The sequence below is a fragment of the Panthera tigris genome, chromosome C1, assembly GCF_018350195.1.
Source record: "Panthera tigris isolate Pti1 chromosome C1, P.tigris_Pti1_mat1.1, whole genome shotgun sequence".
NCBI lineage: Eukaryota > Metazoa > Chordata > Mammalia > Carnivora > Felidae > Panthera > Panthera tigris.
The window spans coordinates 40,785,399-40,798,235 of record NC_056667.1 but is presented as its reverse complement, the minus strand read 5'-3'; the positions used below and the strand labels follow the sequence as shown (position 1 = coordinate 40,798,235).

The 12,837-nt window shown below is 45.7% G+C and overlaps 1 protein-coding gene across 10 annotated transcripts in view; it reads left to right on the top strand.

Moving 5' to 3' along the window:
* The window catches only part of TTC39A (tetratricopeptide repeat domain 39A), a 54,468-nt gene extending 44,609 nt beyond the window's left edge, over positions 1-9,859 (top strand). For all 10 annotated transcript variants that reach the window (XM_042997127.1, XM_042997126.1, XM_042997128.1 and 7 more), the window contains 6 exons: positions 2,002-2,093; positions 4,256-4,376; positions 6,450-6,561; positions 6,965-7,079; positions 8,174-8,290; positions 8,824-9,859. In XM_042997127.1, coding sequence (XP_042853061.1) covers positions 2,002-2,093; positions 4,256-4,376; positions 6,450-6,561; positions 6,965-7,079; positions 8,174-8,290; positions 8,824-8,947 — 681 coding nt within the window. In that variant the 3' untranslated portion in view covers positions 8,948-9,859. The remainder of the gene's footprint in view (positions 1-2,001; positions 2,094-4,255; positions 4,377-6,449; positions 6,562-6,964; positions 7,080-8,173; positions 8,291-8,823) is intronic.
* The last annotated feature ends 2,978 nt before the right edge of the window (positions 9,860-12,837 follow it).

The window sequence follows — 12,837 nt, the reverse complement described above, 5'->3', positions numbered from 1 at the left end:
TGATGGGGAAGGAATGGCACAAGAGGAGCCAGACAAGCAGAGGGCCTTAAGTGGCTGTTAGGCCTTTAGTCTAACAGTGGGGGAGCCCCTGATGTGTGTGGCTTGGATCTGTGCTCTAAGAATCCCTCCTGCAGTTGCTGGCACCCCATGTGCCAGGTCGAAGACATCCAGCAGTGAACAGAGCAAAGACCCCTCCATCTCAAGGCTCATATTCTAATGGGAAGAGGGACAAGAAACATACAAATAGATGTGCAGTGTAATATGTCAGGCTGGTATGTGTAGTAAAGAAAAATCAGGCAAGGCCTGTCTGAGAAGACACCAGAATGAAGTGCAGGAGAAAGCTATGTGGGTATCTTAATGAGGAGCATTCCAGACCAAGGACACTGAAAATGCAAGCGTGAGGGAGGGGGAAGCTGAGTGTGTTTGATATGTTCTGGAAACAGCCCCGGGGCCATTGTGGCTAGTGATGTGTGTGAGGGGGAAACAACAGGAGATAAAGTTGGAGAGGAAACTGAGGAAGACAGGGTGAGGGCTCATAGTCCATTGACAGGGAGTCTGGATTTTATCCTAAGCATGATGGGATATGAAGATTTCAAAGAGGGACTGACATGATCTGACTTTAAAATATCAGAGTGGCAATGGGGTGGACATGGCTTGCAGGGACAGGGGTGGGAGCAAGGAGATGGGTTAGGAGACCGTATGGACAAGGGCAGTAGAAAGACATCCCTGGTGGCCTGGAGCAGGGACCCAAGGTGGAGGCTGGTTGCAGTAAGTGGGATTCAAGAGCTATAGGAGGTAAGATCATCATGACTTGGTGACTCAGTTCCAGGGCAGAGAGGGAGAAGGTAGGGATGACACCAGGCTAAAGACAGGATGGGCAACAGTTTCAGAGGGGGTAGATTCTTCCCATACCCCCTCAAAGACCAGCTTTTCCTCATTTTTTGAAGGGTGGATGAAAGTGTGGAGGGCAGAGTGCAACTGGGAGTAACCCTGGCTTCAGCCTGGGAGGTGCCCCTGGTGGAGGCTGCTTTCTGCCTTCTCCTGAGACTAGACTCCAGGATCTTCTGCTCCCTTTCCTTCTCCACCCCCTACACTTCTTTGTAGACCACCCGCAGGTACTTCCTCAACAGCCCCAGCTAGCAGGAGCTGAGGTTCAAGGCTTGGCCACTGGAGGGCAGTACAGAACCAGGTTCCTCTGGTGTTGGACTTCTGGGGAAGGGATGTATCTGGAGGTGGGGATAGGGGTCTCTGCACAACTGCATCTTCCCTGTCTGGGTTGGCTGTGGATCCAGTGGGCAAGGCCCTTAAAGCCACACACACTTAGCGTCATTTCCAGCTCTGCTGCTGCCCCCCCCTCCCCCCCACATAAGTTCTGCAGTCCCAGGAAGCAGAGGCGAGGTGCAGATTCCTTTCTAACATGGTCTTTTGAATCCTGTAGGGTGGTGTATGTACAGTTCCTGGCACACAGAAAGGCAGGGACCCTGAGCCGACCCCTGACACACTCTTGCAGCCTCACATCTCTTTTACACATTCTATGATTTATGCTATGATTTATGCTTCTTACTACACATCTCTGCCCCTCCCTGGCTTTGCTGAGGCTGTTGCCCTTGCCTGAAAGGTCCTTTTTCAGATCTCTGTGAATCTTCCCATGGTTCTCAGGGGTCCAATCTAAAATAATTGCTTCCCCAAAGCTCTTACTGTCCTCTTTGTATATCTATCCTTGCCTCAGCACTGCCCTGCCCTGCCCTGCACATCCACTAGTTGCTTGAGTCCTTCTCTCCACTGCTTCAGAGGGAGGGCAGCTACTTTAAGTAGACATGGGCCTTTCCTGGACTTAGCTCCCAGCTCAAGTCCTCAAGGTACTTCAGCTTCCTTACCCTCAGTTTCTCCCCTGGGGCTTGGCTACTGTGCTGGCCTAGTGAGGTCTGAATGAGGTATCTGTGCCAATCTGGGGCTGACTGGAAGGCCGGCTGCTCACACCTGTTGCTCTGCCTTGCACAGGCCACCTACATCTACATGAAGGCCGCCTACCTCAGCATGTTTGGGAAGGAGGATTACAAGCCGTTCGGGGATGATGAAGTGGAGTTGTTTAGGTGGGTCCTACCAACGCACTCTATCCTACGCCTCAGCCACATCTGCCCACAGCTGCCCTGAGCTGTAGGCACTAGGGAGGGTGGTGGTGGGCTTCTTAATTCCCCTGGCTCTGGGCTCCCTGACCCTCACTCAGGATTCCCCCATGTGCCCCATTCCCTTCCATAACCACCATCTCCTGCTGCTGCTTGTTCCAGCTCTTTGAATCTGTTCGGAGGCCTTTCCCCCCACTTCATGAAAGTGGTTTGTCAACATCTTTTCCACTGAGTCTCTTTCTTCTGGTCAATGGGACAGATGTGGACACTGCTGTCCAAAGAGGTCAAACAGGATGAAATCCACCCTCTGCCATTTCTTAGCTGTCACTGTGAACCATTTCAGCAGCTATAAAATGGGAATAACAACTTCTGCCTTGCAGAGTTGTTTTGTGAATGAAATAGAGACTATATTTAAGACATTGGTGTAAGGTCTGGAGCCACTAAATGTTGGCTGTTTTTCTTAGTCTGTATTGCTGTTTGCCTTCTGCGAAGTGTCTAGAGCAGGGCTCAGCCTCAGCAGGCTGAGGATGGAGCCTAGGGCCTTCCTCTGGCCATGGGTGAGGGTTGACCCTAATTTGCAGACCTGGAAGTTGTGGTAACCTGAGCTTTCAGCTACTGTTGTCACAGTCGTAGGGTGTTTATCATTTATCCAGTGCCTCCACTTCTCAATCTCATAACTCTTCCAGAAAGCCTGTGAGGTTAAGTATCTGTGGGGAGGAAGGATCATTTTTTTACCCTCTACTTTTTTAGGTTCTTAGCTAGAGACTGGCTGAGACCACCGCCCCCCCCCCGCCCCCCATTAATAAAAGATTAACAAGAGAAAAATAAACCAGAGTTTAATAACATGTATACCTCCTATACACATGGAGAGACCCAGTTTTTCTGGAAAAACAGTAACTGAAATCACCCAAACCATCTCCAGCTAAAGATAAAAGATGTTGGAGACAGGGAGCCAGTTATGGGAGGTTTCCAGGCAAAGCACAGTAAAGGAGGGATAAGGTTGTTATGCAGATTTAAGTCTCTGCCTCCTTTAAGAGTTTCTAGGGCTTTTCCTCCTCTTCCAGGTACAGAGGAGATGCCCCTACAAATGGAGGTCTCCCTTATAAATGTTATTGTCTCGGGCCCCTGGATGGCTCACTAGGTTGAACATCCAAGTGTCCGACTTCAGCTCAGGTCATGATCTTATGGTTTGTGAGTTTGAGCCCAGCCCCATGCCTGGCTCTGTGCTGGCAGCTCAGATCCTAGAACCTGCTTCAGATAGTGTCTCCCTCTTCTTTGCTCCTCCCCCCACTCACTCATGCATGTGCTTTCTCTCAAAAATAAACATTAAAATTAAAAAAAAAAAATGTCTCTTACAAAAGAGAAATTTCTACTCGGTTTTCAGAGCTTTTCCTATATCTGCTGTCTCTTAATCAGCCTAAAATAATCCTTATGTCACACAGGCATATTCTGGGGTAACAAATTCTACTCCCCTTCATATCATTATCTCCAATTAGAGATGAGAAAACTGGGGCCCAGAGAGGTTCCATAGTGAATAAGCAGGGGAGGTGTTTGGCAGGGAAGTCACAACTAGATCCAGCTGTTTCCTGGGCCTGGATGGCTGAAGCCTGAGGGTCACAGCCACGCCCAGTGCCTGTGGCACAAATCAGGAGTGTGGGATGGAGCTGAATGGGTGAGGTTTCCCCCAGCCCCCCCATGTGGAGGCTTGCCCAGCTGCACACATTTTATTCTGCCTTTGGAAACAGCTGAGGGCACAACTCACGTGGCAGGACTTAATTAAAGGTTTGAGCTGTGTGGTCTTGGGCAGGTCCTTCCCTTTCTCTGGGTATTAGTCTTCCCTATGAAACTGGGGTCAGGCTTCTCTGGCGTTCTGGAAATGAGGCCTGGGAGTGGTGAGACAACTAGCAAAGCAGGCCTGGGGAGTTTGCTGACATTCTCATGTCTGCCAGCTGATGTGGAGGAAGCCCCTTGCCTAGCCTCAGGAAGTGGGCAGGCCATAGCCACAGGCTGAGTCCAACACTATCCTATAAACTTGGGGAACCAAAGCCCAGAGAGGAGCGAAGCAGAGGCTGGGCAGGTTGAGGATCTCGGTCCTTAGTTTTTTCTCACCCTCCTCATCTCTTTCACAGAGCAGTGCCAGGCTTGAAGCTCAAGATTGCTGGGAAATCTCTACCTACAGAGAAGTTTGCCATCCGGAAGTCCAGACGCTACCTCTCTCCCAAACCAATCTCGTTGCCAATCCCTGCTCTGGTAAGTAGGAAGGTCTTGACTGTCTCTGCACTTGTTTGGGATTGTGGGGATTATCTGAGAGCCAGAGATACAGCTATGACAAGGGGGAAGTGGATGAGGAAGCAAGACCTTCATACCTCAGGGGCCTGGAAAGGATTTCAGTTTATCTGAGACTGTTCGGGAAGCATACAAATGAGTCTGAGCCATCCCCTGCCTGAGAAAGTACTGGTCTGGTGGGGCTAGGGAAACAGGTGAGCAGGCTTCAGGTGCCTCAAGATGAAAGAGCAGGCTCACACCCCTGTGCCCAGGCAGGGGCATCACTCAGCTGTTTCTGTTCCCACCCAGTCTGTTTCAGTCTTGTCACATGATTATAATTGTTTACACTGTCCCTCTCACTGGACCAAGCTTTTGAGGCCTGGGACCGTGTTCTGTTCGCCTCTGAAATAACAATAGCTGACAGTATTATTGGGCACTTGCTGTGTGATCAAGGCTCTTTACACCCCTTGCCTCATTTGGTCCTTAAAACAACTCAGAGTAGGTGCTGGTGTTATCCTCATTTTAGAAACGGGGATAATAATGCCTAATAGATAAATAGAAAGATGTCTAATAAATAGATATAAATATAAAAATAACTTGTCCAGGTCACACAGCTAGTGAGTTGGGAATTAGAATTTAAATCTAGAATGGTTCCAGAGCCCATATTCTGAACCAGTGTTGTATGATGCTAATTCCATGCATGATCTGAGCTGGCATCAGAAGTTTCCAGCTTGTTAAGAGTGTTGTTTAAATACTAAGGTAACCCGAAAAGTAGAAAGGGCACTGCTTTTTTCTGGTCCTGGCTCCACTATTCACTAACAGTGTGACCTTGGATAGGGTTCCCTTTCCCTTAATGTAAAATATATACCTTGCCCATTTCATAGAGCAGTTAAGAGAATTAGCTGATAAAATGTGTTAAGTACTTTATAAATAAAAAAAACTGAATATTAATACAGAACTTCTATATCCTGGATATCTTTAAACAAATTTTGAAACTGCTTATAGTTTGAAATGCATAATAAAACTATCATATGGGGGGGTATGGGAAGGAAAGGAATGGGGAAGCAACTATACAAAAAATTTAGAATTTCCCAAACTGTAATCTGCAAAATGTTTATTTATGCCTAAAATAGTTTTGTGTATTAAATGTATTCAAGACAGTCTAAAAAAGTTTATTTGCTGTATATACCTTTTGGAGCCTTTATGTAATAATATGTTGTAAGTCTTCAAGAATAAGCATGAAGATGATTTTTTCCCTAACTTAACTGGCCACAGGCCTCTTTTTTTAATGGAATATTTGCTAACTTGGGACCATATAAACCTTTTGAGGAATACTGGTTCTAAACTTAATTCCATCCCTGGAGTATAACAAGAAACATAATAACATCTTTATAGAACTTTTTGTATACAAATCACTTCCACATCTATTCCCTGGTTTCATAGTTTAGGAAATGCTAACACATTTACTATAAATGAATATTTAATTTAGTATTCTGAGCTTCCTGAGAGTTGAGGCAAAGAAAGGAATCCAGATGTGTTTCATAGTATTTATGAGGGTAACTCAAGCCCAGTGCCTTGGGGGAAAAGAGAAGGTGACACAGTCTTAAGAGCTATTGGAAATCCTGAAGTGCTTAAGTAAGTATGGTTCCTCCAATATTTATCCTGCCAGCTGGAACAGGGAGGACTTCCTGGAGAGTGTGGGTCAAGGCCTGGTCCTCAAAGTATGGGGAAAGAGTTTTGACAGAGAGGTTTGGGAAAGAGCTGAACACCCAGGGAAGCTATGAACAGAAGAGTAATTGAAACCTATGTGCAGCTGTGAGCAGAACATCAAGGATATGGGCCCATCTTAAATCCACACTGGTGTAAGGTGAGATCCCAAAAAGTGATGAGGCTCCCTGCCATGATCCCTTCAAGTCCACAACTACATAGGCTGGGCTGAGACTTGGCATAAAAGATTAAAACTATAAGGGCTTTTAATCTGAGCTGCCCATTTTACAGCTGGGGAAACCAAGGCTCCACTGGGGAGGAAACCTGACTGACTTGCTCCCCTACCCTCAGGAAATGATGTACATTTGGAATGGCTACGCTGTGATTGGGAAGCAGCCTGAACTCACAGATGGGATACTTGAGATTATCACCAAAGCTGAAGAGACGCTGGAAAAGGGCCCAGGTGACTACCCTCAGGCCCTTGAATTTGCTAGGCTGAGTCAGACCACAGGTCTTTAAAGTTTCCCTCTACCAAAAATGTCCTTCCTCCTCTACCCAGGTAATGAACCTTTGCCTTTCTAGACTGAGCTTCAGTGGCAGTTTCTCTGAGCTGTCCCTTGTCCCCCAGGTAGGGTCAAGGCCGCCTCTGGGCTCCCACAACCCCTGGGCCTCCTTCAGTCAATCCTAATCTCACTGTACGGTCATTGTCTCAGTATCTGTCTTTACTTCCCAGATGTGAGCTTGCTGAGGACAGGGACCATGTGTGAGTTAACTCTCTGTCCCCAAGGCCCAGCAGAGTAGGGGCTCCATGCAGGAACTGTTGCAGAAATAAACAAGCCTGTCTTCCCTCACTCCCCTGTTCTTAGAGAATGAGTACTCAGTGGATGATGAATGCTTGGTGAAGTTGCTGAAAGGCCTCTGTCTGAAATACCTCGGCCGTGTTCAGGAGGCTGAGGAGAACTTCAGGAGCATTTCTTCCAAGTAAGTGCTTCTGAGGCTGCTCCCACTCCAGATGGCCTACTGCTGGGCCCACATCTCCTGGGTAGAATTGGGTTTCTCCTTCCTCACATGCATTCCAGTGCTTGACCCTAGCCTACCCCCATTCACTACACTTTTACTAGTGTCTCTTCTATGCCAGGATCCTTGCTGGGCAGAGATCATTCAGACCTCATCCCCTAGGGCCACCAGATTGCCCAACTACAGGGGTGCATCCACACAAAAGTTTCAGGTGAATGGTGCCTCCTGGAGTTTGTAATTCAATTCCACCTTTGAGGAGCACAAATGTTACAGATAGACAGCTATAGGCAACTCAATCTGATATGACCAGGGCTATTACAGGAAAGCAGAGAGGACAGCAGGTGCCCTGAGGAGGGACCTATACGTAAAGTAAGATACCAAGAAATGCTTTTCAGGGATGCCATTTTAACTGGGAAGTTCCATCAGGCAGAGAAAGAAAGGCAGGAGTTTTAAGTAGAGTAGGTACAGCATTCTGCAAAAAAGCCTGGACACAGGAAAAATACCTGAGGTTGGGGTGACAGTGATTAGGTCCTCTGCTGCCTTGGTGAAGTTATAGAGGGAAAAGGTACAGATGAAATAAGGGGGACTAGACTGAGAAAGTCCTGGATGTTTTGCTTACATGGCTGAACTTAATCCTGTAGACAGAAAAGATCCAGGAAGGTGACTGGGCAGGGCAGATTTGGGCTTCAAAAGGATATCTCTGGCAGACCAAAGAGAGTGAGTCAGAAGGGCCGGAATGGAGACCATAGACTTCCCAATTTAGTAAATCATTTAACCTGGACAAAGGGCATTGGGGACAGAGGCAGGCATGGGCAATACATGGCATGAGCCAGAAGTTGTTAGGGAATTGGGGGCTCTAGGTGCAGAGGACTGGAAGCCTCTGCAGTGAATCTTAAGCCTTTCTGTGGCTATGAAGGGAAACCTTCTCCAACCAGAATTCATTATCAGGAACTCCACTTGAGGGCATGGATTAGATCCTCCCTCTGGGGGAAGGCTCAAGAACCTATAGGATGTCTCAAGGGCAGAGCCTATAAGACATGTCCTCCTCTGTCCCACAGTGAAAAGAAGATTAAGTATGACCACTACTTGATCCCAAATGCCCTGCTGGAGCTGGCCCTGCTATTCATGGAGCAAGGCAGAAACGAAGAGGCTGTCAAACTCTTGGAAACTGCCAAGTAAGGCTGGAGGCTTGAATAGCCTTGGTCTTCCTACCCCCTCAGGAGCTTCACCCTGGTTGGTGGCAGAGGAGCACAGGACGCAGGAAGAGAGGGTGCTGGCAAGGGCATTATGGCAGTCCAGAAGCCAGGCCTGTGTCCCTGGGTACCCAGCTCTCACCTGGTGTAGAAGGCAATTCCCTCATTATCTGCCAGTGAGAATTGGAATCCCAGAAGTAGGGAGTGAATTACCCAGGGTCACAGCACAACTACCTGGTCACACCCAGGTCTCCTGCCTTCCAGCCTCATGGATTTACTTCTTCAAATCATTCCCTCAAGCTTGGGGACTCAACAGGAATAACACTGGTTCCAGAGGGTGAGGGACTACCCATCCTTTCTGTTAATCCCTACTGGGCAAGGCCCAACTCTTTTAGACAGACCAGGATTTAAGCTTCTAAAAATCTTCCTTGGCCTAGTAGGTTCCTATAGTTCAGATTGAAGGAAAAGTACTTCCTCGAGCAGCCTTTTATGTTTGATTCTCTGGTCTCTTCCAGGCAAAACTACAAGAATTACTCCATGGAGTCAAGGACACATTTTAGAATCCAGGCAGCCATACTCCAAGCCAAGTCTTCCCTAGAGAATGGCAACAGATCCATGGTCTCATCAGTGTCCTTATAGTTTTATGCGGCATTCCCAGGCTGGAAGACAGCTGGACAGAGCTAGAAACATTTCAAAAAGGTCCCCTCCCCCTGCCCTGCCTTCGGGGTCCACCGGTGCTCCAGTGGGATGGCACAACATTTGTATTCATGCAGAAGAGAAGTCGGCATTTTCACCAGTGTGGCCAAGGGCCTTTACCAAGGACAGAGCAGGTGGAGCCCTCTGCCTGCCCTATCACACATACGGGTACTTGTTTTTCACTGTGATGTTTAAAAGAATGTATGAAGAGTTTACATGTTAGAAATACAGTAATGGTATCACAGTTGGCTTAAAAAAAAGTAACCAACCACCTGTAAATCTGTTTTAACCCATTCTAATCTGGAGGTAAATCTATGATGTCCAGGACCAAATTGCTTTTCAAAATTCAGCAAGGTCTCATCTTCCAGGGCTGAAAGGACCCTTCGGAGGGTCTGTACCTCAAAAGCTTCAAGGCTTCTGAGGGGTGGGCATAGAGGTTGCATACAGACACCCTCTACCTTACGTCTTACACTTCATTTTCATTCCCTCAGTAACTCTCCAATTAAAAAAAAATGAAAGTTGTCTCACTAAAAAGACATGTGAGTCCATCTGTAGGAAAAAAATATATTAATATTCACCAGTAAGAAATAGGGGTTGCCCGGGGGGATGGAAGGGGAGCTGTGTGGCCCTTCTGTTGGGGGGAGGTTCTCAGACACAAGTCTGCATCCTCACTGTATGCCAAACTGAAACAACTGGGAATAATTTACGAAACAAAAATCTTCTGTATTTCACTCCAAAGTACATTTATTTACTGACAGCATTTTTCTTAGAATGGTTATTCTTGGCCTGTTGTATATGTTTTAGATTTTTTTAGTAAGAGAAAAAAAGATATTTAATAAAACTTACACAACTTAAGAGATCATGCAACATCTATTTCAGTAAAATATGTTGCTTGAATTCTTGGGCAAGGCAGAAAGTCTCGATCAGAAGCCATGTGGCCCAGGTCTGTCTTATTTAGACAACATGTCTAAAATGTTTTAGAGTAAGTTATTAACATTTAAGAATGGGGAGATTTCACTAAAAATCTGGTTTCTGGCCTCTTATTTAAAAAGAAAATCCAATCTATCAACACTGGGCTCATCCCTATAAGAAAATAAGGCAACAATCAGTTGGAACTGAGTAGGGACTGCTTTAAACACTTATATTACCCTTCTGGCCCCTAAAAGCATCTGAATTTTCAAACTCTGGGACTGTTACAGGGAGAATTCAAGTTTAGTGACCAACACCAAGTTTTACTATTCACAAGCTAATGACAGCATACTTCAACTTAACCATTTCCCTGGAGGGAAAAATCATGTACACAGTAAAAATATTCATCTGTGAAACGTGACTCCTCAAATACATGATGAATGCAATTTCTGTAAGGGAGAAACCACAGAGCTTTTCCAATCTTCCAGCATTGCTGGATTTTTAGTAAACACTTAACACTTGCCAGGGGCAGGTTAACATACAGCCAACCAGTCTTCTGTGACTAATACGAATGAAGTCCTAGGTTTTAAGCAAAGCAGATTGTCATTAGAAAAACAAAGCGGAAAACCCTCATTCAAGATCATCTTGCAGCACTTAGTGCTGTCAAAGCAGAAATGTCATGAAAGAAAACTCTCTTTTTGTTAGAACTAGACACAAGAATGCTCTACACCAAGAGCAAGTCCTTTGTAGGTTCTCTCTCCTCCACAGCCTGGATTCTGGGAGATCAGCCTATTTCTAGGTTGTTAGGGTAGTGTGAGAGGGGTGACTACAACCAGGCTACTGAATGAGGGTGGCCTTTTGTGGTTCCCTCACATATTAGAACACTAATACTACTGTATAAAAAGAAAACAGCACTGGTCACAGAATACCAAGCACAGTTGGCAAAAACTGCAGTTAAAAACAAAACAAAAACTTTTCATTTTAGGCACTTTTATTTTTTTTTAAAATTATGCCAGGATGTTTTTCTTGTCAATGTTATTACTGATTTCCTGCTGAGCTTCATTAATTAGCCTACATCACCTTATCTCTGTTGCCACGGCTGCAGTCTGACTAGTAAGTGAAATCAGTGGGTTTTGTCTCCCTTATGCCCCCTGCGGCTTGAGATAGTCTATTAAAAACATGTTTGGGAAGTAGGGTGCAAACATCAGGTGTCTAATACCATATCCTTGTACAGAGGCTTTGAAGGTGAAAATTCTGTCCTGGGCATCTCATTCTGTCTTATTTGAGCCATTTCTGGTTGGTGTTTCTCTAAGTAGTGCAGCTTTCCAGCACATCTGCCCTGGAGAGGCAGACATCAGGTGGAGAATTCTGGCCGAGGAGGAGACCTCAATTCTAGTCCCTGGATTGCTACCAATTTTCAGAGTGACCTTGGGAAGTCATGGATCCTCTAAAAATTAGTAATTTGCACTAGATTAAGGCTCTTTCCTGCTGTCAACAGTACTCTGGTCAAGTACATTTCTGGCTTTTCATCTCCAAAATGAGGCAAGATATATACCTCCCCATCCTTTGCCAAAGCCTTGTATCCCCAAGCAACTTAACCAGGAATGACTGGCTTTCTCAATCAAAGACCTCTGTAATAGCCCAGCACACTTGGAGAGCAAATAATCTTTATTTTGGGAAAACCTAAATCCTGTTACACAAAGGAACTCCATTGTTAGGAAGTAGTAACTGTTTAATATGATCTAAACAGGCCCCTGGGAATGGAAAGTCTACCTCTGCCTCTCACTGGTCATAGGCCCTTGGACTGGCAAAGTGGCTTCCAGCAGTATGCTGGTCCCTATCAGCTCTCCCATGTGTTGGCAGGATTCCTTAAGCCTTATCTCTCAAGTCCGAATGGGAATGTTTCCAAGACAGCTTTCGTCATTCACAGCAAAAAGTCATAACCTGACAGCAAAGCCAGGACCCTTAAAAAGCCAATGCCAACCCAAGACTTGGCTGAGGCCCAGGTGGAAGAGTCCCAGCAACTGAAGAATAGCACCCAGGAGGTTTTCAGAAAGCCTCGGCCTGCTGAGTGCTAGAATCAAAGAAAAAAACATCCAGAGAGTTCTCTGGAGTTACTCCTAAGTTTCTTAGATCATGGTGAGTAGACAAGTCTTTTCCTTTGCTTTAAATTTAAAGCGTTAATAGTGTGCCTTTTCAACAACTGTCTATATCCTTAGCACCATCATACTAATTCACTGTAAATGAGAGGTACCTGGATACCAGGCAAAAAAGGGAACTTCTCTCACACACACACCTCTCAGATGCAGCTTTCCAAGGTTGGAAAACGCCTTTCTGTTTAGGTTAGCAAAGCTCTTTTGAAATCTAGGCCTTGAGAAATTCATTTCTAAATGAGCAATCTATGAATTGCTTCTACTGTATAAAGCCAACTGTTAAGTGACAAAATACAGTAGAGCCCTTCCTTTGGGAAGACAGTTATTGAAGGTTGCTATGGACTTCTAAAAGTTGACATTCAAGTTTAATCAGACAAACCACAGGCAATACCTCACAATTCACTGGATTGGGTTTTGTTTTCCTCACATCATTAGCAAACTGGTCAGAACACCAGATACCATATGCTCTGGGAAGAATAACAGCTCATATCAAGTGCTCGCTATTTACCAGTTGCTAGTCTAAGCACTTTACGTGTATCTGATCCTCATAACCACCCTATGATAAGGGGCTATTGCTGCCATTTTACAGATGGGAAAATTGAGACACAGATTAAATAGCTTGCCCACAATCACACAGGTATTATACAATAGAAAGATCTAAAGCCAGGCAGTTGAATTCTAAAGCCCATCCTTTGCTGAACTGCTGGTCAAACTGTAAAATTATCAGTTTAAAGCTGGGTCTGACTTATATTGGCCCCTGGGCCACTATTA